We start from the raw sequence: 26,078 nt of genomic DNA on the forward strand, positions 1-26,078 counted from the left end.
TTTTAATATTTAATTAATATTTAAATATTAAATAAATAATATAAAACCAATATATATGCAATATTCGCCCTGACGCCAGGGGGCGGTATAGGACACATTTAGACTGCACTGATCAGGAGGAAGTAGTTCACTTCCTTCCATTAGAAATGGGAACGCTAGTAACTATTAGCCACAGTTAGCTTATCTAAAACGTAAACTAACGTGAAAATACTTTGTTGTCATTGTTCCGGGACGAACAGTTTGATAGTTTAGATTTAACTCTTATTATTTAAACCGAGCTGGTGTAGAAATGCGTCGCAGAGGAGTCGGAGCCGGAGCTGTGGCGAAGAAGAAGCTAGCGGAGGTAAAGCTAGCGAACATGGTGTTTTCACATTAACGTTAAAAAAACAAGTGTGAAGGTTTAATCGTCTGTTTCTGTTCAGGCCAAATACAAAGAAAGAGGAAACGTTCTGGCAGAAGATCAGATTGTTCAGGTGAGTCCACGGAAAACACAGGAAGAAGAATCCATATAATTCACCTTATCCATGAATTCAGGTCCCTTGTAAATATGAATATGTTTCTGTTTCATGTTAATTTAAAAGTGAACTCGTATCTACGTTTTACCTGTTTATTCACTGCTGGTAACAAATTGTACAGATGTTTATTTGCCCCAAATATAAACATGGTTTTCGTGTTTATTTACACTTTTGCATCTGTTGTTGTTTTCAGTCTTGATTAATCAGCTGAATATTTAATCAACTGTTTAGTCTATGACAGATCATAACAGTCCATGAACACAACATATTAAATATTCTACAATTTAAAGTCAAGAAAAACAGCAAATTCTCAAACTTGGTGAAGCTTGAACTATTGAGTATTTGGATATGAAGTTATCTGCGTTTCTTCCACCAGATGTCCAAACAGCTGGAGACGTTCAAATCCAACCTGGAGGAGTTCGCCAGCAAACACAAGCAGGAAATTCGAAAGAGCTCCGAGTTCAGGGTTCAGTTCCAGGAAATGTGTGCGACCATCGGAGTCGACCCTCTGGCCTGTAAGAGTCCTTCAGTGTATAATCAGATAAATGGACAACAAGCTGAGGAGAAGTGGGTTTCAATCAGAGGTTCTATTGTCGATCATTTCTTTTTACTCCACAGCTGGAAAAGGCTTTTGGTCGGAGATGCTCGGTGTCGGTGACTTCTACTACGAGCTCGGTGTTCAGATTATTGAAGTGTGCCTGGCGCTGAAACACAGAAATGGAGGTTTGTATTCTATCAATGAAAACTGAGGGTGAAACTTGTCAGTACAGTAAATATCAGTAGATGAAGTTTTGAAATCACTGCGGCAGCTTCATACTGTGTTTCCTTCCAGGGCTCATTACTTTGAATGAACTCCATCAGAGAGTCCTGAGCGGAAGAGGTAAATACGCTCAGGATGTGAGCCAGTAAGTAAAGCTACTCAAGTTTTCTCCACCTGGAAGATTTCAAACTGTTTATTCTGTCAATGGCTGGTTTCCTTCTTCATCTACTCACCATATTTAGATCATTAAATATCCACGTGTTTGGTTTGAGTTGTATTTTTACCGCTTTGATTGAATCTGTACTTCTCAGAGACGACTTGATGAGAGCGATAAAGAAACTGAAGGTGATGGGGAATGGCTTTGGGATGATTCCTGTCGGTGGGTCCTATTTGGTGCAGTCAGTTCCAGCAGAGCTCAACATGGATCATACTGTGGTTCTGCAGCTGGCCGAGGTAAAACGCAGCTCCTGTAAATACTGTAACGTCAGTCATTACTCACAGCCGTGTCCTCGTGTCACGTATTCCCTGTCAGACAAATGTTCTGTTTAGGTTTTTCCTGTGAGGGAGATACTGACGTGTGTTTGTTTGTTCATTTGTAGAAAAAGGGATTCGTCACAGTGGGTGAGATCAAGGAAGGTCTCAAATGGGAGAAGGAGCGAGCTTGTCACGTTCTGGTAAGTGTCGTCTGTCAGACTCTCACTTCCTCTGCCTTGATGCACGGGAACCTCTTAAAAAGACCTTGAGTTTAGTGTCTTTAAAAGAAAATCTGGTTTCATCTTCTCAAATGAGAATGAATTATGTGATTGTATAATAAATTTTCTTCTGAAACAACATTGAGAACAATGTGGCCTAGTTGATGAATCTGTTGATGGACATTTCTGAGGATTGCTTAATTGTTTCCGGGCATTTTCAACTCAAATTGTAAATGAGGTTTAGTGATGATGTTTGTGTTTCTCTAACTATTTTATGGAGTAAAATCTTTTCATGGTTGTTAGCAGATAAAATAGTTGTAGCATACATCTGAAGAATACTGAAACATGGGATATCATGATAAATAATTCAAGGTTATTTTATCTTTTCCATAATTCCTTTCTTACTTTGCTTTATTTTACTTTGCCTTCATGTGTTTAATCCCTGATAAATAACCTCTGCTCCTGTGTTTCCAGGATCACCTGCTGAAAGAGGGTTTGGCCTGGGTGGACTCTCAGGCAGCCGGGGAGTCCCAGTACTGGTTTCCTGCTCTCTTCTCCGAGCTCACATCCCGGGACGTCACACCAGAGGAGGCCAATCAGATGTCACCTTAGGAAAGAGCTGGGCTGGACCCTGGACTTCGAGCCGGTGACAGTTTCAGACACGTTGGGGAAACACAAGGTGGAGTGAAGGGTCATGTGATGGACTTGGGTGGTTCCCCGGAGCTGGCAGCGAACTCTGGACACGAGGAAGGAAAACTCTCCTCCTCAGGTTCTCATCGACAACAAGTGCACCGAGTTTATTACTGAGTCACTGGAATCAGCTTGAGTTTTGTGACAGTGCATCTGAAATCCACTGTAACGTCTCCTCATGTAGTCGTGGTTGTTTTAACTGTTTTGAACTGTTGAGTTTTGCACGTAGAAACTTTATCTTTGACAGAAAACACAACATCAGCTTTATTGCACAAGTTGAACCTAATTTTTATTAAATCATCTGGACCATTTTACATGTGCTTATGGTCGTTGGCACAAACTCCCCGGTTCGATTGGAACGACATCAACAATTCATCCTGTCAAGTTTATTTAAAACAAATAAAACATTAAAATAAACACATGAATCCATAGAAGTGATCACAGAAATGACTTCTGAGATACTAAGTGCACAGCTTCAATGGAAATGAATAATTGTGATAAATATATTTCATCTTCTTTAAGATCACATAATTTACTTGAGTATGTTTTTGCCCCTTCACCATTTTTCATGTTTATCTCTATACAGAATCTCTAATGGCATCATATTAGCTTTAGTTTAAAAGAAAATAAACGGTTTCCTCTTTAGACCTTTTTAAATCAAGTAATTAAAAGATCAAATTTGACCAAAATAGATGTGGATGTGATGGATTTGATAACCAACAGAGAACAGTAAACTGTAAAACTCCTGGAATTCACACTTCAGATTTAAGAAGGAATCATTTGAATTAAAGCAGCAGATCTCAGACTCCCAGAGAACTGAGCAATTTCACTGTGAAGAATCTTTCTCTGAATTCACGAAACTCCTCCAGAGCCCGAGAACAAATGATTTCATCTGCTCCTCAGGCTTTTCCTCCCCTTCACCACTTATATCATGTGTAAAGCGTAAAGAGCGTCAGTTTTACAGTTGAGAATAATTGGCAGTAAATTATTATAAGCAGAAAAATGGTATTTTAAACATGACCACCTAGCCGACAGGATTTGTCAAAATGATTTCCCCGGCCTCCACCACCACAGTGTTTGCCCGCGGTGCCGATCTCACAGCTCGTGGCTGTAGACGTGGTCCTCGAACGTGGACTGCTCCATGTGGTCGCAGATCACCGTGCAGAAGGGACACACTCGGTGACTCTCCTCGTGCTGCTCCAGTTCACCCCGGGTGATGCCAGGGAAGCTCTCGTGGCAGTGACGACACACCAGCAACTGCCGGGGACAGAAATAGAGACGTAATGGAATAGGGAGCAGATTAGGTTCAGAGTCCACGTCGGGAATAAAACTGTAAACAACAGCCGGGTCGCTGGTGGCACCGCAGGGAGCGAGGGAGAGCCTCAACCTCGAGTCATTCCCATGTTTGTTTTTCAGTTTCTTTTAAACTAGCAGGAGGTGCTGCACGTCTCCATTCAACAGTTTGTTCTTCGTGTGGGAGAAAAAGAGATTTGACTCACCTCCTCCTCTGGTTCTGCAACATCCTCTGTAAGGAGAGAAGAATCAGTTACAGCTAGATTCTTCATCCATTAGTCTGCTTCTGAAAACAGTGTTCAGATCCGAGCCACCGGTCACTCACCTGTGACGTCGTACAGGTGCTCAGCCGGATCCGGTGCAGGGATGGATCCGGTGTTTGCAGCTGGAGAGGCGGAGTCCGGCTGCACGTGTGGCGAGTCGCTGGCGGGAGCTGCGTTGAGGTCGGCGTACGCTGAGCGCAGGCCCTCCATGTTGCTGAGGAGATCCTGACAGAATAAGAGAGTTGAGAAAACAAGCGTTAATAAAGAAACCTCATGAATTGAAGATTTTCTGTGTGAAGAAAGTGTTGATGTGTCTGTACGTTGTTTTCTCTGGTGAGCGCTTCGTTCTCGTGCTTCACGAGCCGCATCATCTGCTCCTTCTCCTCGATGAGGCCGTCTTTATCTGCCAGCGCCTCCAGAGCCTCTCTGAGCTGCATCTGAAAGGGAATTCAGGAAAACAAGTTAGAATATAAACAATCCAAAAGGTCAACACCTTTTGTGATGAGCAGGTTCCGGTTCCTCCTCAGCACCAAAAGTAAAGATCTTGTCTGTTTACCTCAAGTTTGTTACCCCTCCGTTGACCCTCATCACCAGTCATCACCAGGCTCTCCAGCTGCCTCTTCATATTCATCAGTTCCTCGTTCAGAGCCACGACTTGTCTCTTGGTGTTTCTGGCGTCGTCCCTCTCGGTCGCCAGCTTCACCTGAGAGTCCTGCAGCTGGTTGGCGAGGGCCTGGCACCGCGCCTGAAGAGGACCTCCGGTAGAGCCGGGATCTCCTGCTGGTTCCTGCTGCGTCTCCTGCTGGGACAGCCTCAGACAGAGCTCCTGGTTCTCCCTCTTCACGTCCTCCATGTTGAGTGAGACTCTCTGCAGCTCTGCGTCCAGCCGGTCCCTCTGTTTCTCACTGCTCTGGAGATCCACCTGCCAGGAGGTGAACAGACAGAGTCCTGATCTGAACTTTCATCACGTCTCCATCACGGACAGGTTTGTTTTGTTTGTGTAATTGAGCTCTATGACTTTCAAACAACAGGTATGAATCCTCAGGTTGTACAGAGGCTCTGCCCCTGGGGCCCCCTGACCTCTTGGGCCCCCCCCCCTTCATACTCCCTTTACTCTTTGAGTTGTGCCGGATTAGATAAAATGTCCTTGTTCATCTTTTAAAGACTGGATTTACCTGTAGAAGCTGGACTCTGTCTTCTGCTTTGAGCAGCTCTCGTTCTCCTTCTCTGAGTTTGCAGCTCAGCCTAAAACACGTTAAACAAACATGTGTGTTATCTTCTAAAAGGGTCATTTTTATTTGTGTGTTATTGGTTAAAGAGCAGACTCCACTCACTTGGTGATCTCCTGACTTTGAGCATCGATCGTCTCCTTCATCGCCTTCCGCTCGTCCTTCATCTGATTGATCTTCATCACAGCTCGGTCGTATTTCTCCTTTGAGTGTTTCTGAAAATAAAAGATAACAGAGAAGAGGAATTACAGGAGGAACCTGACGTGAGATCAGAGTCTGAAACCAGAGGATGAAATGATCTTTACCTCGGTTTCAGCTGCTGCTCTGTCAGAACTTAGGCTCAGGCTCTTCTGCTCGGTCGCTCTGTGCTGCTCCAGCTCCAGATGCTTGGTTATCTGGACCAGCAGCTCCTCCTGCAAGTGACATTGTTTTGCAGTTAGATTTTCACTCTGACAATTATACACCCAGTTTAAATTTCACACGTGGTCTGAAAACAAACCTTCAAAGTTTCCACTTCCTGAAGTTTCTGCTGTAAGGTGCTTTGCAAGTTTTCAATTTCTTCCTTGTTTTGATCCATTTCTGTGACCAGGTGACTCTTCTCGTTCTCTTTCTCCTCATTCTGCTCCTGCACGAATCAATGACACGGCATCAAATACCAAAGTTCAATCTTTACCTCACTGTTGCACAACATGTCGACTCCCACACAAACACTTGGTTTGTAATAAAATATACTTTGAAGACGGCAGCGTCTTGTCGTTCCTTCTCTAAAGCAAGTTTCAGGGTTTGGTTTTCCTGCCGAATTTGATCCAACTCTGTCTGCAGCTCGTCTCTCTCGCGGACGCTCTGATCCACTTGTTCCTGAGCTCAACAAAACACATGAAGTCAAAACAAAGCTCTGTTCACTTTGAGGAGACACACATCGGTTTGCATGCACCCGATTTGGAACTACCACAGACATTTCTACCTTCCCCGTACCGATACCTGGACTTTGCATATCGACTAGATCCCAGATCGGATAGATAAACAAACTCGCCGACCCTTTCCCAAGAATCAAAGTCATTCCTGATTTCTGTATCTGCATCAGAATATCTCTTGAACCCAATCAAATACTCACCGTCATGTATTGTCCCCACTTTTAAACGAGAGATAAAGAAAACAGAGTCACTCGCTTTTGCTCCGAAATCTCTTTGTTTGCGTTTGATACCTGTGTCGTAACCACCAGGATGTCATCATCCAGTCTGGAGGTCAAGCTCTGATCCTCTGGGCTTTTGAAGCAGAAGGGAGTGCTGGCCCCCCGCACCTGACCAGTGACGTCGATGTAGCAGAACTGGTAGAACTCAATCTCGTCCTTGGGCAGGTAGTAGTCTGACGGGATGGGAACAGAAAGGATAGAGATGGGGAACTGAACCTGGACGACAAACTGACACAGTGTCACTCAGAAGGAGCTCAGCCCTAAATACTATCCCCTCATAAAACCACATGTCAATCAAATTCCATATTTTATTCTTAAAAAGATTTCCTGTCTCACAATATTAGAGAAGTCAGAAATAAATTCCTGGATCTGTCTCTTTCTCCGGATCAACACACATCCTTCAAACTAGTTTTGATAAAATCTGTCCCAGGATTTCCTGAGTCCTCCTGCTGCAGTGGAAGTGAAAACAAAACCTAGATCCGCAGTTCACAGATCAGATTTAGATTTGAATCTGTTTACACACAACAGGATCAGGGTGAACGTTACAAACCTCCAGCTCTTCCTCACCTTTAAAAACCGTCTGCCTGCTCACGGACTCCTGACCGACCACATCCAGACACGGCTCCACCCACACGAAGGTGTGGTAGTCCTTCGCTGAGTTCCATCCCACCTGCAGGGGAAACGTCAGGAGAGACACTGGAGCTCAACATGTGGTGGAGGATGTTAATGGAGAAGTCAAGTGAGATACTATTTATATATAGATGTAATAAAATGCCAGAATTAACCCTCATTGGATAAGATACAAACTTTAAAAACAACTATAGTTGCATTTTCATCATTGATTTAGTTTTTCTTTAACTACATAAAAAAAACTGAAACCCTCACATTAAAAATCTGAAACTGTTTCTAACACTCATAGAAAACAGTCCCATAAAGTATTCTCCAATTATTCTCTGTGGAGTCAGTGACAATATTGAAAAACATTCTTTCTCACGATGTCATAGAAAGTGAAATGAAAGTTCCTGGATCAGCCTCCGGATCCTTCCACCAACCTTCCCTCTGATTCTCCATCTTTCTCATGTGATTCAGCAGTTTTATCATCTCACACTTTCCCACATTGAACCTCAAATCCTTCAGGGTTTTACAATCTCTTATATCTGCACCAGTAACTCTATATTACCAACAGAGCTATTAAATATGATTTATTGTTATTATTGTACATTTATTTGGCATAGAATCCCATCCCCTGTTCACTTTAAACCACGAAGACTCACCTTGAAGATGCCCACCCAGTCCCGGGGGTGAGGCTGGAAGGCCGCGGTGTAGTGGCAGGTGAGGGAGGTGGAGGGGGGGTATGACTGGGGGATGTTGCTGAACACCACCTGGGAGTAGTTGCGGACTGGGGGCTGAGCTGCTGCGGCCCCTGAAGACACCTCCATGCTGGACAGACTCAGAGAGACACCTGAGGGACTGAGGACATCAGCTGAGTCAAACACTGCTTTAATAGCCCCCCCCCCCCCCCCCCCCCCCCTGTTGCGCAGTAGAATAAACTTTAACAAATATAAATACACAATTCACCTCAAACAAATACTTTCCAACAACTAAACCAGCTGCGTCTCTGTATTCAAACAGATTTATGAACATGAGAACGAGATTCCATCTGATTTATTGACTTTTAAAATGTTAGTGGAAAGAAAACAGAAACAGAAAGTAATCCAGAAACACAAAAGACCGCAGAAGGGACATTTCCGGGGTTTGTTCTGATACACAACAACACAACGTGTGTTTCTGATTGTGTGTTTGATAAATCCTCCGCGACGATGTGATGTAAAGATCAAGATTTTATACTTACTGGTTTGTTGTCACTGGTCGGAGCTGAAGCTTCAGCTGGGAGAGCTGGCCTGCGACTGCGCTGCCTTCAGGGGCTGCTCGGATATTTAACCTCCCTGAGTACGACACGACGCCACAAGGCTCCACTGACAATTATTTTATCAATTTTTTTTTTCCAAATGTACTTGATTTATCATTGAATTTACATTCCAGATTATTGTATTTACAATGGAATGATTTATTTATTGTTTTAACACGTTTTATTATCCCTAATTAATCAAGTTTAACTTTATTTGATCTCCCAGTGTTTTATTTATTAATTTATGTTGGTATTATTATTATTGTTGTAATGTTGTTACGCATGTGTTATTTTTAACATTTCCAAATAATATCCTAACTGTACAATAAAATCAACAACAACAAAATCTAACTATTTATTTGTACTCTACCTGGAAAATTAGTTATTCATTTTAAATCAAAAACCCAAACGTCCAAATGCTCTCCTTGTTTCCGTTTGTCTGTAAAGGCATCAGGATATAGTGCATTATTGGAAATGTAGTCCAGTATGTTTGCATACAACCCTCGCGCCTGAACCCTAACGACCACAAGAGGGAACCAAACTCCCGTATAGCACATAAAGTTAGACCTCTGTAACTTGGCCCCAGGTTCATTATCCCCACGTGGAGGAGGATTAGTCAGTTGGTAGAATATTAATTGGCAGCAATTCTGATCATTTATGAACTGATTAGATTAGATTATTTAATCAACATTTTTGTATTCCTGCACAAGTAGTTTGAATAGTTTAGCTCAGGGTGCACTGAGAGATATTTTGCATTATTCAATCAATCAATCAATCAATCATCCATATTGATAATTAGGGCCCGAGCACTGACAGTGGGAGGCCCTATTGAAATTGTAATGATTATTATTATTATTCTTATTCAGGCAAATGTATTGGCATTTTGAGGGCTTTAATTTTCATGTTTTCTATGGAGCAGCCATTTTTACACAATCTAGCACCGACATCAAACAAATACTTGTTACTCAAAAACTACAATTATAATAATATTATATGTTCTATTTAATTATTGTTATATGTGTTACTTTTTCATGCACCAATAGAAACTGTTAGGTATGTGTAACCTTTTTAAGTCTGTGTAACTACACATTTTTTATGGTGATTAAGTTTGAATAATAAGGTATTCCTTTATATGAAATGAAGTGACTTTATATGATCGTCTGTTTGACTAAAAGTGTAGTTCTGCTTTTAAACTGTTTTTATTTCCTGTAGAAATCACATGTGTGTCAGTCCAGGTCACATGACAACTACAAAGAAAACATTTTGTCACAGTTATGAATTAGTTCAAAGCCAATTTACTCTTCAAAGCTTCATAGGCAAACTTTGAAGCTGTGAAGCTGAGTGGAGTTGAGGAACAGATCAAAGCCAAATTACTCCTGTATAAGGAGCCACGTCTCTGAGTGGAGCCACCGTCAGTTCAAGAGCGAGTCAACGAGAGACACACGAGAGACATCTCACCTGTGACTTCCATTCACCGCCACTGACGACACCGACAGAAGACAGCAGCTTCGCAAGAGATCACTCTTCAAACCCTTTGGACAACTTGGTCCCACTGCAGCACCTGTTGCTCAACATGCAGAGGAGCATCATCACAATATACCTGACCCAGGGTCAAGAGTGCAGCAGCAGCAGTACTCTGCAGGACCACAGCCAAACCCTCCTGGATTTGAAGATGGAGAAGCAGAAGCTGGAGGCTGAATACTCCGCCCAGAAGGAGCTGGTGGCTCAATTCATCGCCCTGCTGGACCTGGATGACATAAACTACGCCCTGAATGAGGTGATGGATCAAAACCCCCATCTTAGGAAGCTGGTGGAGGGAACCCCCTGTGATGAATTCTACGCCCTGAAGGAGCCGGAGATCAAAATCGTCTTGATCCTGAGGGAGATGATGGCTCAATTCACTGCCCTGAAGGAGCTGGTGGATCAAAAGCCCCATCTGAGGAAGCTAGCGGAGGAAATACGCCGTCAGAGGGAGCTGGATGATTACTCCACCCTGAGGGAGCTGAAAACTGAATTGACCCGCCTGAAGGAGTCTGCAAAGGCCAGAGAAGAGGAGCTGGAGAAGGAGCTCGGAGTGATGAACACGAGGATCAAAGTAGAGGAGGAAGAGCTGGTTGAGACAGAGGAAGTCGAAGTTGAGCAGAAGGAGACATTTGAATCTGTGCAGGAGAGCTGTGAGGAGAAGCCTGAGTTCAGGGTCCTCCTGAATTCGGCCAGCCAGTCGAATGAGGAGTTGATCAACGAGCAGGAGAATGGAATACTTCCCCAGATCCAGCAGGAACTTTGGCTTCAAGTAAGTTCCATCAGCTCATTGTGATTTGAATCTTATGGATCGTAGGTTTGTTTGAGGTTTAGACTTTGAAAAAGAAAAGGAGTGAAACTCATATTGTCTCTGTCTTTTCAGGAAGTCACCATGGAGAGTGACAAGCAGAGCACGAAGAAGGAGAAGAAGAAGCAGGAGGAGAAGGAGAAAAGGGAGAAGAAGGAGAAGACTAAGCAGGAGAAGAAGGAGAAACAGGAAAAAAAGAAGATGGAGAAGATGGAGAGGAAAGAAATGAAGAAGATAGAGAAGGAAGAGAAAGAGAAAGAAAAGAAGGAGAAACAGGAAACAAAGAAGATGGAGAAGATGGAGAGGAAAGAAATGAAGAAGATTGAGAAGGACAAGAAAGAGCGAGAAGGAACGACGAGGGGGAAATGGTATCGTTTTCTCTTCAAAGTTTCCGTCTGACCTGTCAATCGTCACATCCCTCTTCAATTACTCTGGTGGATGAATCCTCCGCCCTGAAAGAGCAGACCGCCACCAAACCCCCCCCCCCCCCCGCCCTTCCCTCTATCCCTTTCCTTCCCTCCACTCCTTTCCATCCACTCCAGATCATCACATCCCTTAACCCCCCCCCCCCGAACCCCCCTCCCTCCCTTTCTTTCCCTCCACTCCAGATCATCACATCCCTTAACCCCCCCCCCCCCCGAACCCCCCTCCCTCCCTTTCTTTCCCTCCACTCAAGACTGACTTTTCTTACAAAATAAATTATTGAATAAATAACAAAGATTTTTCCTTGAGATGAAGGTTTGCTCTTTTATTACAGAAGATGGTTGGTAAACAATCTAAATGATGAAACATCGACATTTATATGTACAAATTGCTCAATACCTGTATATTATTTATACATATGTTTATTATTTGAACTGAGAGACACTCGTTCTCCACAGCTGCACTTTCCCCAGATTTAATTCTATTATCTTAAGACAAACTGACGGATCATATATTTACCAAACTCAGGTATATTTACTTTGTTTTCTGCTCTCGTTATAAATATTATTGTTATTATCATTATTATGAGGACCAATATTGGTTTTTTTGAGGAAGGTGACACTATCTTAGCAATGAATCCTTAGATGTCGTTATCAAATCGCTATGACACAGATATGTAATTGAGGCTTGATATTTTACAGTTTGACCATAAATAACTCTGAATAAACATAACCCAGTATATATTGAATTGAGATTTTAATGCAATTGCCTAAAATAAGGTTTTTATAAGATAATGTGACAGTTTATTAAACCCACTGGAACTTCTCGGGCCACCTGGCTCTTAGATTAAAGCACCACAATATATAACAGAAGTGGTATATATATATAAAAGAATAAAGTGTATTGCATGACAGTAAACTAGTTAAAGATAATACTGGTTGCTGGTAGTTCTGCTGTGAATTAACACATTAACTCAGGTTTTTTTTAATGTGATGATTATGAGACACAAAGAAACAAGAACATTTTTAAAACACAACACAAACAAATAAAAAGTAAAGAAGTTAGAATTTGACACATAGTTCTCTGGTGGAGACATTTTTAACTAATGTGTGATTAATAAATCATGAAGATGATGTATTTTCCACTTGTATTATTAGTTTTTATTCCCTTTACAGATTCTTTCAGGTTTCAACGGAGCCTCTCACCTGTGAACCATTTCTCGTCGCAGAGCAAACAACCAATCAGGGACGAGCAGGCTCCCCCCCCCCCCCCCCCCCCCCGCTGCGTCTGATTGGCTGTAGGACGCTCGGCCTGTGAGGAAGTGACTTCTTGTTGACACGAGTTTCTCCGCAGCTCCTCGAACCGGGAGACGTCACGCACGCCTGCTCCGCCAGTGCCTCTCACCGGGAGCACTGGGAGCACTGGGAGCACCGGGACACGTGCGCTAGTGACGGTAATTTCCGGTATTTCCGTTTTTAACCGTTTAAAAGTTGTCGCTGTTGAGGCTCGCGCTCTTCTACCGGAGGGAGGAAGTTAGCATCCCGTTACCATGAGAACGGCACACCGCCTATAGTTTCCATAGGCCCGGGTTAGATTCAGCGTCATAACTTTATTAAAGCTACGCACTAAATAAAACGCGTCAGAAGAAGAAACACATTCACTTTGATGAATTAACGAATTCTGTGGTTTTCTTTTATTTGTTTTTAATGTTGTTTCTCTTTTTCTTTTTGTTTGTTAGCTTAACATGCTAAAGTGTTTACACAGGAACTTTAGCCAGGTTCAGCAGAGGCGGTTCAGGGGATTCAGGGGGCCTGTGGAGAAAGGGACCTGAGGGGGGGGGGGGGGGGGGGGGGGTAATTAGCAGCAGATTAATCGATAATGGACATGATTTATTTTAATTGCAGCCCAAATATGATTTATAATGTACAGTAAAGTCTTCTGAAATGATCACACTGTATGATAAGCTTCTCTACGTCTGTTTGACTGAAGTAATATTTCTTATGATTTGTGTTGTGCTTTATTTTGTTACTCTTGAGAGTCAGAGAGCTTTTAGGTTTTATTATGGTCACATACTGGTTATAACACACTGGCCAGTCGTGGTTGGCAATGGTTCTTTTGTCAATGTTTGTAGACCACCCAGCACAAGATGTCAGTGTACTGTGTTCATATGGTATTAATCTACTTTATGTACAGTGGAGACAGTAATATCATTCACCTGCAGCTTCACAGTTTCATATCACAACACTGCCTTGCTTATTTAATAACCTGAGCTTTTCTTTATTTTTATCACACAACTTCCCTCCCCTCCTTTAATATCAGGGCATAAAAAGACACCGCTGTCACATTACATTATAATTTCCCCTCACTGTTACTGTTAGAGAGCTTGTGTAGCCGGTGTGTACTCGCTCTCTGTCACACACAGATTAAATACACAGGCACGAGGTGACGTGCTGGGAGCCTCTGATCTTTAAAGCACGAGGACTAAAGGTTGATACGAGTGTAGGATGTCAGCTAATGCTTAATTAATGTTGATTGGTTCATTAATCTAGAAACCAGGTTTGTGTAATCCTTCCGTGTTCCACAGTCCTCTTCTGGTCTCTCTGCTCTTCTTCACTGACTGTTTGAGTGGTCTTCATCGGGAGCTTCAGCTGAAGGTGCCTCATGTCCTCTTGGCCCAGAGGACCGATGTGCCGCCGGCTCACTCGCCGCCATGACACTTCTCAGCACAGATTTCAATTTAACAACACCAGTGGTTGAAAAGCACTTCTCTTATTTCAGGGAACAAATATCCGGGATTACCCGTCTCCGCTCGCCCCCCCCGCTGAGGTCTCCTGCTCGTTCTCTCTCCATCATGTCAACAGGGATCGGGTGTGTGTCCTCGCAGCTTCTAATTGGTCACCAGATCCACCGGCGGGCTCGTTGCTTGAGTGTGTAAGTCAATCTGAACTGAGCCATCCTCGTGGTCATACTGATCTACTGTGTGTGTTTGTGTGTGTGTGTGTGTGTGTGTGTGTGGGGGGCAGATGGTGCAGGTGCTTGAGATGTGGCTGTGTGGTGCGTCTAACGAGGAGAGTGACAGCTTCTTAACGGGCTCTTAGAACCTAGAGTCCTGTAGCGAGAGCCCGACGGACGAGGGGCAGCCACCGTCACCTTCATCACCTTCATCACCTTCATCACCTTCATCCTCACAGATGTAGGCCCAACGATGCAGGTGAGGAACTGTCATTTCTCAAATAATGTTACTGTGACTTCACAGGAAACATTTAAGCTGCTGGAACTAACGCTGTCTAATTAATACAACACTGCTGCAATAAACCCTATCATCGTAAAAGATCACAGAGGGGGGGTTCTGTTGCTCTACACAAGACTTAATTCAATTTTCTGATGCTTTTGGAGGCTGTTTAAACCTTTTTAATTACACTCAGACATGTTTACAATATTTTTTCGCATCCATTTATATCAATAAAGAAAAAAGTAAATATTAGATTTAACTCAGCAGCCTCTTCCAAGGCCACAAAGTTCAGTTTGCAACTCAGACAGATTCGACAAAGACAGAACCTTAACGAGCATTTATCGCAGGGTACGACAGGACATAAGTGGTCAAGTTAAATTAAAATAATATTATCTGATGGGGGTTTTGATGATATTGTAGATGTTTTATGTAGAATTTAAAGGTTTATCCTAGTTCGACTCATGGTTTAGCCTGAAGGTCGACATCTCTACAATCACATCTAAACAAGTCCTTGTTGTTGTTGTTGTTCATGCGCCTGTTGTTGACTCACGCTGATGGAGGAGCTGGGAGAAATCCTTCCCGGGGCTGTAACTGTATCTGGTCTGGGATCAGTGGGGCGTCTCAGCCCAACGTACAGCTCACGGTTCAGGGGCAGGATTATCCAGATCATTGGATCAGAATACTGTTACCGAGCACCGTCACCTCCCACAGAGCTGCTGGGATGTGCCTCCTTAATGCCCCCCCACCCCCCTCCTTCACCAGTAGTCTGGCACGATCATTACCTGGACTCAACTTGACCTCACCTTCACCTCACAAGACACCAGATAGGAGGACGACTGACCAGCTGAGACGCTGCTGTGGCGATTGGTCACGTTTCTGGAATTAAACTCGTCTTGTTTCTCCTGTGCAGCGTTTTCATCCAGGCAGAAAAATCTCAACAGCAGTTAAACATGTTGTGTAGATTATTAGAGACACTCATGAATCCAAATAACTGTGAGGATCCCAGACGTCTCCTCCGGTGCCATCATGAGATTCATATTCCTGCTTCAGAGAGAAATATCGCAACAACTTTGAGATGTTTTTGATGTAGTGATTCAAATCATGATGAATTTTAATAACTTTGGTGATCCCTTGAACCGCAGACTGTGAGTAAAGATGGACGATGTGTCTCTTCTTCCTCCCACTGTCCTGAAATAAAGCCAAAGTAACGCTGCTATCTTGTGAAGAGGAAGACATTTGGAGTCAGAGTCCGCGCTGTAGAGATCGAGGGGGTGGAGCCACCATAGAGAGGTGTGGCCAATACACATGCTTGACCAATCGTGAGCCAGTCTTAGCTGTCAATAAGGATGTTGGATATTTAAAACCAAACTCATCTGACACATGGACACTTGAACAAACATTAGTGTGATGAGAAATTCTTCAGATGACTGAAACCATTTTTGAGAAATATTTATTCACAGTGTACATCTCAGCTTGGCCAATGTCCCATCTGCTTACATGGTGGAGGCGGGGTTAATGACTCATACTCATGTTCCGTGTGATGCGTTGTTTGAAGAAGGTGCAGAATTCCTTTTGAGTTCAATGCACAAAGTAAATAGATATAAAGACTGCGGCTGGTGAGAAAAAGTAAAAAGTAATGAAGTAGATCTTTAAAAAACCTTGTGCTGTTAATTGACAGTAGTTTTCCAAAGCTACAGTCTCAATTCAGATATTTGTAGTCGTGTCAGCGTTTTGTTTACCTCACTGACTCCCCTTTAAGTGTTTATTTTATGAATAGAATAGAACGTAAGTGAGAGAGTTTTGTGTTTTATTTCTTGAATCCCTGTGATATTGCTGCGGTATCATTTGTATCCGTCCTGCCACAGTAGCTCCCGGCTGCCGGTGAGTGAGCAGTGCTCTGACAGCCGGAGCACTCGCCTGATGAGAGGAATGGAAACGGAAACATGATTCCTCACTTACAGCTTGTACTTCGTTCTGTTTGATTGAGTTTCGTTGTGAGGCCGAGCAGCGCAGATCATTAAGAGAGTGAGTGAGTTTCGGAAAACAGAACAGCATCATTTGCTCTTTGTCATCGAACCTTCTTGCATTTGTTTACAGTCAAATGAGCTGCTACTGTATGCAGGAGCGTTCCAAGGGACTTTGGAGCCCCCAGAAGAAAAGGGGCCCCACAGCACCTCCAGCTGGTGAAAGTTGGAACTCGCCGACAGGCCACAGTCTTATTCAGTTTCTTCCAAGTTGAGAAGAAGTCGACCAGATCATCGGTGGGATGTTCTGTGTCTTTGACACCGAACTCCACTGCCAGGTCTCTTAAGTCAGATTTTCCTCCTCTGGCTGACAGAGAAACTCTGGTCCATGAATCCACCGTTTGTTTGACGGAGGTCGTCCACTCTCGTTCCCCTGGATGCTCCATCAGCTGGATTCCCCTTAGAACCAGTTTATCTCCATTGTTCCCCATCAGTTGCTTCTCTTGTGTCTGAACAGTTGGTGAAGGGAGAAACGTCCATCTCTCAGCACTAAATGCATCTTAACGTCTTCTCTTGACATTTCAGCCTGTTCCTCTGATGACCTCTCGCTGAATTCATGGTTATAATGTCAAAGCAACATTTCCCCAATGTTTGCAGTTGATGTTCGATTGGTACTTACAGCTGAATCTGCAGTTTGTTTGCTGCTGTTGTTTCCACCTCGATGTGGACCATTAAGAACCCATCCCACTTTGTTTCTCACCTTATAGGGTCCACCTCTCTGGATATTAACCAGCCCCTTTGACGTGTTTGTTCCAGAGTCAATTTCATGGAGTTCAATACCCCTCGAATATGGCCTCTGATCAACATCTCCTTCATGGGAACATTCAAATTGGTCACATGCCGGCACCTTCGGGTGAAAACATCAGGCAGCTCAATGAAGTCATCCTTATCCAATCCAGACACAGGAAGGGAACACAGCGACAGTAGGATTGAGATTGTTTGGTGGTTGGAGCATTAGCCTTTTCAAAATAAGAGCATCAGCCACTCCAGAGTCACTACTTTATGTGGGAAAAACACTGCTTCTGTTTTTGAAGTTCATCCTGGAGTGTCGCTAAGCTTAGGAGAGATTCGTGATCATTTCCTGCTTCCTCATAGCACTTGATGAAATTGGACAATTCACATTGTACGTCATTAATATTATCCTTTGGTCCCATGAGGCCTTGCAGCTTTTTCAGTTATTTGCCTGCTTGTTTATTTCTTAGCAACTCAGACCATCAGCGCAAATCCGACGAACACTGCTGACACAATTAAGGCCACCAAAGCACAAAGCTGCACAATGATCGTTGTGCAGTCTTCCAGTCGCAGGGCGATGTCTTCCTGCTTTAGCTCGGCTGTGCTTCATATCGCGTAAATAAATATAAATTCACAGAATCTATTAAATGTTGCTTTGATAATTTTTCTTGTTCCAAAGTTGTTTTTTTCCTTTTATGTTCCAAAGGAAGTTTGTTTCTACTTTAATGTAATGTTTAATGTAAACTTAACCCAAAGCCACTGAGGCACCAGTTCTATTTGCGTTGTTCTTCGGCAATTAAAGAAATCCATCGTCTGGTGACTAAAAATATAAATGCAAAAAATAACATCAATAATCACAATATATCAAACTAATGAAATAGCTTGTTCAGGGTTAGCATCCGGCCTCAGGAGATTCCCTGTGTCTCCTTCCCTGCTGCGACCCCCCCCTCACCGGGCCTCTGTCTGTGGCTCATGCAGGATGGGTCTACCGGTGGTCAGCCCACACCGATACGGAGATGTGCTCAAATGTGAGCTGCGAGGAGAGGGAGAGGAGGGCGAGAGCCAGAGTGAAGCCGGCCCCCCCGTCAGGCCGCCTGTCATCAAGAAGAGGAGGAAAGGCAAGAAGAGGTACTTTACTGCTGCTTCTCCTCCATTTGGGCTTCTGCAGTTATTCCCCATTAACAGCTGGGCTCCCTGACAGCTACCGTTTTACAACTTGTCCTCGAGGCTCTTAAGATTTTGTTTCCTCATTCGTCCTCATCATTTGGGGGGGGGGGGGGGGGAAGGGAAGACGAGTGTAATGAGGCGCCGGTAGGACCTCGCAGCAAAGCAGATGTCTGTCCTTTTCCTTTTGTCTCTCTTCTCTTCCAGATGACTGTGGATCAGCCTCACCAACTGCAAATATGAAAGTGGTATGTAATGGACACAAAGGAGTGAATTAATATAAGTGTCTGTTAAAGCTTCTAAAGAAAAGCTCTGGACGTCTGTCTCAGTGCGGCGAGCTGCCTGCAGGTTCGGCCTGAAGGAGGTGGGGGAGGGCGAGGACTGGACTCTGTTCTGGACGGACTTCTCCGTGACGCTGCTCCGCGTGAAGGACATGAAGTGTTACCAGGTACACGATTTAATTCACTCTCAGCCGCCATCATCACAAAGGGCGAATTGAACTGGACCCAACGCTGTAAGATAATCGTCTGGTAATTCAGTTTCTTTACCTGCAGATGGATCACGGGAGACTCTTTCATTTCTGAACGTCTCCACATATCTTTTTAATTATCCTTGATATGTTTACACGTGAAATAAAAGAAGATGGATGTTTGTAGAGATTCACGTTTGGAAACAGTTTGTAGTTTAATTGGGTTTTTCAGTGCGGCTACTATTCAGCAAGTTAACACCAACGTCCTCCAATCTTCTCTTCTGTTCTTCTAACTATGAATAAAGTATATTTTGTTACACCCACTTCCTCCTCATAAAAATATGCAGCACAGTCCTCATACGCTCACAGAATATTTCCCCATGTAAACCCAATCGCCTGCTTTGTTTGTCTTTGCAGAAAATAAACCATTTTCCCGGGATGAATGAGATCTGCCGCAAAGATCTACTGGCAAGAAACATGAACCACATGTTGAAGCTCTTCCCCAAAGACTACGGCATCTTCCCCCGGACCTGGTGCCTCCCCGCAGAGTCAGTGTCTTCTGTCCTCGCTTCATTCTGCGCCTCCCAGCGTCTTCCCCCCCCCCCCCGTTCACTAACTCCTTCCTCCGGTTGCACTTTGCAGTTACAGCGAATTCCAAGCGTACACCAGATCCAAGAGACACAGGACGTACATCTGTAAGCCAGACAGCGGCTGCCAGGGCAAAGGCATCTTCATCACCAAGTCCAGTAGAGACGTTCCAGCTGGAGAACACATGATCTGCCAGGTCTACATCTCCAGGGTGAGGCTCGGTCAGGCAGCAGGTGGAGCAGCACCTGGAGGACACACTGTGATTCTGATGTGTTGTGTGTTTGTGTTCCTCAGCCTTTCATCATCGACGGGTTCAAGTTCGACCTGCGTATCTACGTGCTGGTGACGTCATGTGACCCGTTCAGCGTGTTCATGTTCAAGGAGGGACTCGCTCGCTTCTGCACCACGCACTACAACGAGCCCAAGCAAGGCAACGTGGTAGGAACCGCTGAAGAATATCCAATTATGATCATAAAGTAACAAAGACTGTGTGTGTGTGATGTTGTGTACTGCACTGACCGTGTCTTTGTAACTCAGGATGACGTGTGCATGCATCTCACCAACTACTCCATCAACAAGAACAGTGAGAGGTTCGTCCGGGACGAGGACACCGGCAGCAAACGGTAGAAATGTCCCCAAGTCAAATCTCACGTTTCTTTACTGTTTTTAGTTCTGTTTTATTTATTGCTTGTTTTCTCTCTGGTAGAAAACTGTCCACGCTGAACCGGTACCTGGAGTCCATCAGCTGCAACACGGAGAAGATGTGGAGCGACATCGAGGACGTGATCATCAAGACGCTGATCTCAGCTCAGCCCACCCTGAAGCACAACTACCAGACCTGCTTCCCCAACCACACCAACGGCAGTGTGTGCTTCGAGATCCTGGGCTTCGACGTGCTGCTGGATCACCGGCTGCGGCCCTGGGTGCTGGAGGTGAGAGGACTGGGTTTGATATCCTGTGCAGATCACAAGCTCCTCACTGTTCTGCTTATCGGCAGGAAAGGAACAGAAATGTATGAATGGGAAATTCATTCAAGTGTTTTTTTTAATCCCTGAACATCACCCCCCCCCCCCCTCGTTTCCCTTGTAAAACTCATTTCACACGGTATCTCATATATTCTGAATCAGTTTGCTCCATCGAGGCTTGATGGTGTTTATAATATTTAAACGCAGATCTCTATGTTTTATGGCTTCATCAAATATTGCAAATGTCTTGAGCATCATTTACTCACATTTCCAGATTCAGCTGTTTGGCATCTTTAAAAACTCTCCACTAGAATTTAAAGTAAATATCTGTTTTAAGGGGAAAAAAGTGTGACTTCAGGAAACTGATTATTGATGAATTGATGTCTGATGTGTTTCTGTGAGTCCAGGTGAACCACTCCCCGAGTTTCACCACCGACTCGGCGCTGGACCGCGAGGTGAAGGACGCCTTGTTGTACGACACCCTGGTTCTCATCAACCTCGGCGCCTGCGACCGCCGCAAGATCACCAAGGAGGAGAAACGACGGGTGAAGGAGCGGCTGGAGCAGAACCAGACCCGAGAGGCCAGGTGGGATCCCGTCAGACGTCTTCTTACCTTCATCCAGGGTGTTCGCAGGTTCAGTTAACCTGTGTGTGTTTGTGTGTGTGTGTGTGTGTGGGGGTTGTACCACCAGGCTGGAGGAGCTGCGGCAGTGCCAGGCGGCCACGGTGGAGCAGATGGAGCAGTACGAGGCCGACAACCTGGGCGGCTTCAAGAGGATCTACCCCCGACAGGGATCGGAGAAATACGACAAGTACTTCAAACACAGCAACGTCCTCTTCCAGAAGACGGCAGCGTCCCAGGCCCGAGAGGACTGCTCCAGGTACCAGCAGCACACAACACACACAACACACAACACAAGACACACAACTGGCCTCGTTATCACTCACTCTGTCTGCAGCTTTTTTTATTATTTAAAAAAAATCTGGTTTAATACTGATATTTTTCCACCACTTTTAAGAAAGTAAGGTTTTGAGGATGGTGGGATATTCTTACTTTTGGATTTACTGGCCAAAAGTATAAAGATTAGATTGTGGCTCTTTGAAAATGTATTATTCAGCAATGCAACAATAACACGATCTATGTATGTACGTATACAACATCCACTATTTATTGAAACCTTTATTCATTCTAATGATGACCTGTTACGTTTGAGTAATACTTTTATTGGCAGAATATAAAACAGGCAAGAAAACGCAAGTGTTTATTAATGTATTTGTCAACAATAATGTGACAATAACTCGAGTGACAATCACCTACAAGTGACAGCTGCTGTATAAACACATCATAAAGGAAAATATAATAACTGGCATTTTATTTCATATCTTATTACTATATTTTCATAATATATAGAAGATGTATAGAAGTTGTAATTCTTGGAAACGTTATGTATGTTATTAAACACTTGAAAATAGTCGCTTATAACTTGATTCAAAACCTTTTATTAAGAGTTTTCAATAGTGTCTATGAAAAATAAACAAATGATCAGATTTGATTAGAGGTAACTCATCTAAAAAATCCTTTCACTTCATATCAGAGTTGCTTGATTTTGCGTGTTTGTGTGTTTTTAGGCAACAACTGCAGGAGCTGCGTCTGAAGGAGGAGAAGGTGAAGGAGAGGGAGCAGAGGGGCGGTCGGAGGAGAGACCTGCTGGGGGAGACAGCGGGGGAGCGGGTCAGACGTCGACAGACACCAGCTCGAGTCCCGCTCACACGGCCGGTGAGGATCCAGTGTCCACATGGAGCCACCAGGGGGCGGCAGACCGCTCCTGCCCCCTGATGGATGGTTCATATCCTGTCTGACCCCAGCGTCACGAGCTAATGTGTAGAAACCACATTTTAAATTAGCCAGAATAATATTGCTGCTGATAACTTTTATTACAAATAGGCTTCGTTGTCCACACCAGAGAAACCAACACGGCCATCAATGTTATTCAGTGACAGTAATTGCTAATATATTGGGACCTAATACTCGTGGCTCCATATAGAGTCGGGCCATAAAAACAAATTGAATCACGGAGCTCTTTGTTTGTTTTCAGCCTCGTCTGTCCCGGCTGGTGGAGGATCCCGAAGCTGCACGCCTCCGAGCAGAGAAGCAGAAGGAGGAGGAGGAGGTGGAGGAGCAGGACGAGGAGGAGGTGGAGGAGGAGCAGCGGCGGGTCGAGGCCCTTCTCCAGAGGAAGAAACTGCTGCAGGACCTGGGGGTGGTGGAGCAGGTCCGGCAGCTGCTGCAGGGCCCGGCCGGGAAAGAGCTCCAGCAGCAGAGGAGGCAGCAGAGACGCCAGGAGACCAAGGTTCCAGCTGATCCCTGAGTGAACTCACTTCACAGCCGGATTCCTCACCGTCACTTCATTCTCTGAACTGTTTCTGTTGGTTCTGTTCATTTCAGATTGACCCTGTGATGCAGTCGCCCCAGAGGAAGCAGCAGCAGCAGCCGCCCGGCCCTCAGACCACACGGCAGGTACACGACCAGGGACGCCAATCCAATCTAAACTAGAGGTGCTTAACTCCACCGAGGCTAATGCTCCATCTCAGCTTTTTAAATAAACTGGATCTGCCCATTTATCCAGATCCCCTCCAAAATGTAATGAGTTCTTACTCAGGGCCCCCCCCCCCCCCTTCGTCACAGTTCCGTGGAAATGTGCTTTGTGGTATTTTATTAATCCAGCTGACAAACAGCAATAACAACAAACTCATTTTAGTGAAGATAATATTTCAGATCAGGTTTATTTAAAGAAAACACAGAAATATCACAGAAATCAGGTCGTACTTGAAAACATCATCATACGCTGACTTTAACTCATTTTTATAAAAAGAAGAAATAAATATTTCTATTAGTTTTTTTTCCTTTTTAATTATTTAAATAATTTTCACACATGAAGCTGCAGCTGACGATTATTTCCATTTTGGATTAATCAGCTTTTCAATCAATTTGCATCATGTGTTCAAACATTTAAACAAAATTCCATTTATATTTGTATTTTAAATATTATTGTCTTGTATTGTTCTGAATGACAGAGTCCAGCAACATATTTGATGCTGGAATCTGACAATACATATATATATTTTATCTAATATAAAAAATTACTTGAACCATTAAACACGCTCATTTCCACCGGATATTATTTGAGTTTTACATTTGAGATTATGAGCAATAGAATTTTTTTTTAAACATCAAATTGTTGGTTTTAAATTGTAATTGTAAATATTAATATATCACAGTTAATTCAAAGCAGCTCCATGGATGTAAATATAAAAAGCATGAATATTATCAGTGTCTGAATTTCTCTGATGGAATGAACCCTGACCCACAGCGTGAGCTCAGACCCCCCCCGGCGGAGCAGAGCGGCCCGGACGAGTCCGTCGACCCGATGCTCGAGTCCGAGAGCCACAACCGAGTGGGAGACGCTCACAGCACCATCAACACCATCAACACCATCAACACCATCAACACCCAGCGGATCCACTGGCCAGGTAATACATCTCCACACTCTGCACGCTGGGAGGAGGTAGAAACCACCTCAGACCACTAAACGTCTTTACATGAGACTGTTTGTTGGATTATTGTTTCATTCGAAATGTATATAAACTTTGCAATTTTTTATGCTCCACTATATTCAAAAATAAATAAATGTCGCTACACTTAAAAGCATTTTAATTATGAAAAAAAGATGTACTCATTTAAATTAAAAAGCTGCAAAGAAACATCTCTGAATATTCTACAGGAGAAATATTAAAACACAATAAAAGAGGAACATAAAACCACCTCGATAATTAGTCTGCGCTTTTAATTTCAGCTCATTGTTGTTTCCTCCTGTTTAATAATAGAACAGTCTCTGCAGAGTTTCCACAGAGCAGCTTTATTAAACACATTAATAAAAACCACTGGACTGGTTTGGTCTTCCCAGTTTGATTTCACTCTCTCTCTCTCTGTGTTTCCGGGTCGTCAGTCAGCAGATCTCTGGACCTGTGGCCGGAGAGCAGGAGAAGCTCCGTGTCCGACCCCCGGCTCAGCGCCTCCACCATAAACCCCCCCGCTGCCTTGCAGAGCCTGCTGGTCATCTCCAGAGCGCCGCTGGTCAGGAGGCCTGGCTTCCCTCACGCCAGGGGCCCCCGGCACGGCAAGGGCCAGCGCCGGTCAGGGGCCACAGACTGATGCTGCTTCAGGTTTAAATCCACTGTGATGACACAGGAACTCTCTGTGGCAATGATGCATGTGTCACGTTTGCAGACTTTCATATGTGGACTCCTGCAGTTTGCTCCGCTCGCCACCTCCCAGCACCACCTGCAGCACAGCAGAGGACACGTTATGGCTTTTTTATGTTTTATACTAGTGTGGGGGGGGGGGTGTGTTTATGTGTGTGTGTGTGTGTTTGCTCCGAAATGTGAAATATATTGCCTTCTGTGCCAAAATAAAAGCACACAAGCCTCATTTAACGCAGTTTAACACAGTGTGTGATTCAGATCTGCACGTTTCCTCTGAACAGAACCAGAATCTACTCAATTCTCTGATTATTGGGTTTTGATATGAACTTCAATCACTTCAGTAAAATGTAATGAAATGCAATTGACTATTAGGCCACATTAGATAATAAGGTTTGTTTTATTATATTTCTTTCAAAATACTCATTTAAACTGAAGCATGTTTTGGCCTGTTGCTTTCCAGCTCCGTGAAATTTTGAGGTCAAGTATTGAAAATAACTTTATTTGCACAGATGATCAATAAAATGTACTTTTTTTTTTTTATCTGGGGAAAACAATTGCAGTTCAATGCAATTGTTTTAAAATTTATATTCATTATTTAGGATTTCATTGCCTTTTTTAAATATTTATTTTAGCTTTTCCCTGATTTCATTTATTGCAAGGTTGTAAATTAATATTTTAATAATAAGTTTCCTCCTGTTTCATCTCAGGACTTTTCACTTTGAGTTCCAGAAGTTATAAAGTTTCACAGATTCCGGTTTTCTTTATGTTCACAGACAGAAAAAAAAAAACCTCAACAATACATGATGTTCAAATAATGAAATATTGATGTTTTTAAAACTCTGCAAAACCAGATTCTTATTTTTATTCTTAATATTATCTTATATTATTGAAAAGAAACAGAAAGGCCACAAAAACACTCAGATGTCTAATGAAGCTTCCACAGTATAAAACTTTACACTGATCGAACGATTAGAATCAAGAGACTGAATTAAATAAATTTACTGAGGAGTGAAGATTTTCGTTTTTTATTTTTTATATTTGTACGATTTCCATGATGGAAATATCTCAACAGCTTCATGGCTGAAGGTCGAAAGGCCCAGAGAGAGGAAATAACGGTTTTAGGAAGAGTTATCATCTCAAAGAAACATTTAATGGAAAAGATCCTCGTGTTGTTGTTTTATTTCAATTCATTCCTTTTTATTTTAGTTTCAAATCCACAAATATACATTTTGAAAATATACCAATTTGGGTTTTTTTGTGTCTTGAAAAAACAAAGTGCAGAGGGAGTGAGTTGCATTTAAGGAATTTATGGTTTTATTGCGTCTATAAATGTCGGAACTCTCCCG

At 43.4% G+C, this 26,078-nt stretch overlaps 3 protein-coding genes across 4 annotated transcripts; 2 read left to right on the top strand and 1 right to left on the bottom strand.

Moving 5' to 3' along the window:
- The first annotated feature begins 99 nt into the window (after positions 1 to 99).
- On the top strand, positions 100 to 3,689 carry snf8 (SNF8 subunit of ESCRT-II). The gene is made up of 8 exons (XM_053413550.1): positions 100 to 343; positions 423 to 473; positions 892 to 1,030; positions 1,134 to 1,238; positions 1,348 to 1,420; positions 1,587 to 1,728; positions 1,875 to 1,949; positions 2,442 to 3,689. The coding sequence occupies exons 1-8, from the start codon at positions 290 to 292 to the stop codon at positions 2,577 to 2,579; spliced, it is 777 nt and encodes a 258-aa protein (XP_053269525.1). The 5' UTR covers positions 100 to 289; the 3' UTR covers positions 2,580 to 3,689.
- calcoco2 (calcium binding and coiled-coil domain 2) lies at positions 2,921 to 8,601 on the bottom strand. Of its 2 annotated transcripts, none has more exons than XM_053413549.1 (14): positions 8,487 to 8,601; positions 7,909 to 8,104; positions 7,202 to 7,304; positions 6,647 to 6,807; positions 6,175 to 6,300; positions 5,942 to 6,061; positions 5,748 to 5,855; positions 5,548 to 5,657; positions 5,389 to 5,458; positions 4,770 to 5,135; positions 4,534 to 4,650; positions 4,276 to 4,438; positions 4,157 to 4,182; positions 2,921 to 3,914 (listed from the first exon to the last, which is right to left on the bottom strand). In XM_053413549.1, the coding sequence occupies exons 2-14, from the start codon at positions 8,071 to 8,073 to the stop codon at positions 3,753 to 3,755; spliced, it is 1,797 nt and encodes a 598-aa protein (XP_053269524.1). In that variant the 5' UTR covers positions 8,074 to 8,104; positions 8,487 to 8,601; the 3' UTR covers positions 2,921 to 3,752. The 2 variants fall into 2 exon arrangements, with proteins under 2 accessions (XP_053269524.1, XP_053269523.1); XM_053413548.1 differs by having other exon boundaries at positions 5,942 to 6,067.
- Positions 8,602 to 14,071: 5,470 nt separating this feature from the next.
- On the top strand, positions 14,072 to 24,682 carry ttll6 (tubulin tyrosine ligase-like family, member 6). The gene is given in 17 exon segments (XM_053414325.1): positions 14,072 to 14,163; positions 14,319 to 14,506; positions 18,262 to 18,411; positions 18,655 to 18,695; positions 18,777 to 18,895; positions 19,334 to 19,464; positions 19,559 to 19,715; positions 19,799 to 19,942; positions 20,042 to 20,127; positions 20,211 to 20,436; positions 20,877 to 21,055; positions 21,162 to 21,350; positions 22,099 to 22,246; positions 22,566 to 22,820; positions 22,916 to 22,987; positions 23,841 to 24,000; positions 24,477 to 24,682. Coding segments are annotated over 15 exon segments (2,262 nt in total). The 5' UTR covers positions 14,072 to 14,163; positions 14,319 to 14,506; position 18,262.
- The last annotated feature ends 1,396 nt before the right edge of the window (positions 24,683 to 26,078 follow it).

This window comes from Pleuronectes platessa, chromosome 21 (assembly GCF_947347685.1).
Source record: "Pleuronectes platessa chromosome 21, fPlePla1.1, whole genome shotgun sequence".
Lineage (NCBI taxonomy): Eukaryota > Metazoa > Chordata > Actinopteri > Pleuronectiformes > Pleuronectidae > Pleuronectes > Pleuronectes platessa.

Bases quoted from the DNA above. Each gene is read 5' to 3' on its own strand.
- snf8 (XM_053413550.1), top strand. From the start codon at position 290: ATGCGTCGCAGAGGAGTCGGAGCCGGAGCTGTGGCGAAGAAGAAGCTA. The intron at 1,729-1,874 runs GTAAAACGCAGC...GTTCATTTGTAG, and splicing joins TGGTTCTGCAGCTGGCCGAG to AAAAAGGGATTCGTCACAGT. The intron at 1,950-2,441 runs GTAAGTGTCGTC...CTGTGTTTCCAG, and splicing joins AGCGAGCTTGTCACGTTCTG to GATCACCTGCTGAAAGAGGG.
- calcoco2 (XM_053413548.1), bottom strand. From the start codon at position 8,073: ATGGAGGTGTCTTCAGGGGCCGCAGCAGCTCAGCCCCCAGTCCGCAAC. The intron at 7,305-7,908 runs GTGAGTCTTCGT...TTTCCCCTGCAG, and splicing joins ACTGGGTGGGCATCTTCAAG to GTGGGATGGAACTCAGCGAA. The intron at 6,068-6,174 runs GTATATTTTATT...TGATTCGTGCAG, and splicing joins AAGACGCTGCCGTCTTCAAA to GAGCAGAATGAGGAGAAAGA.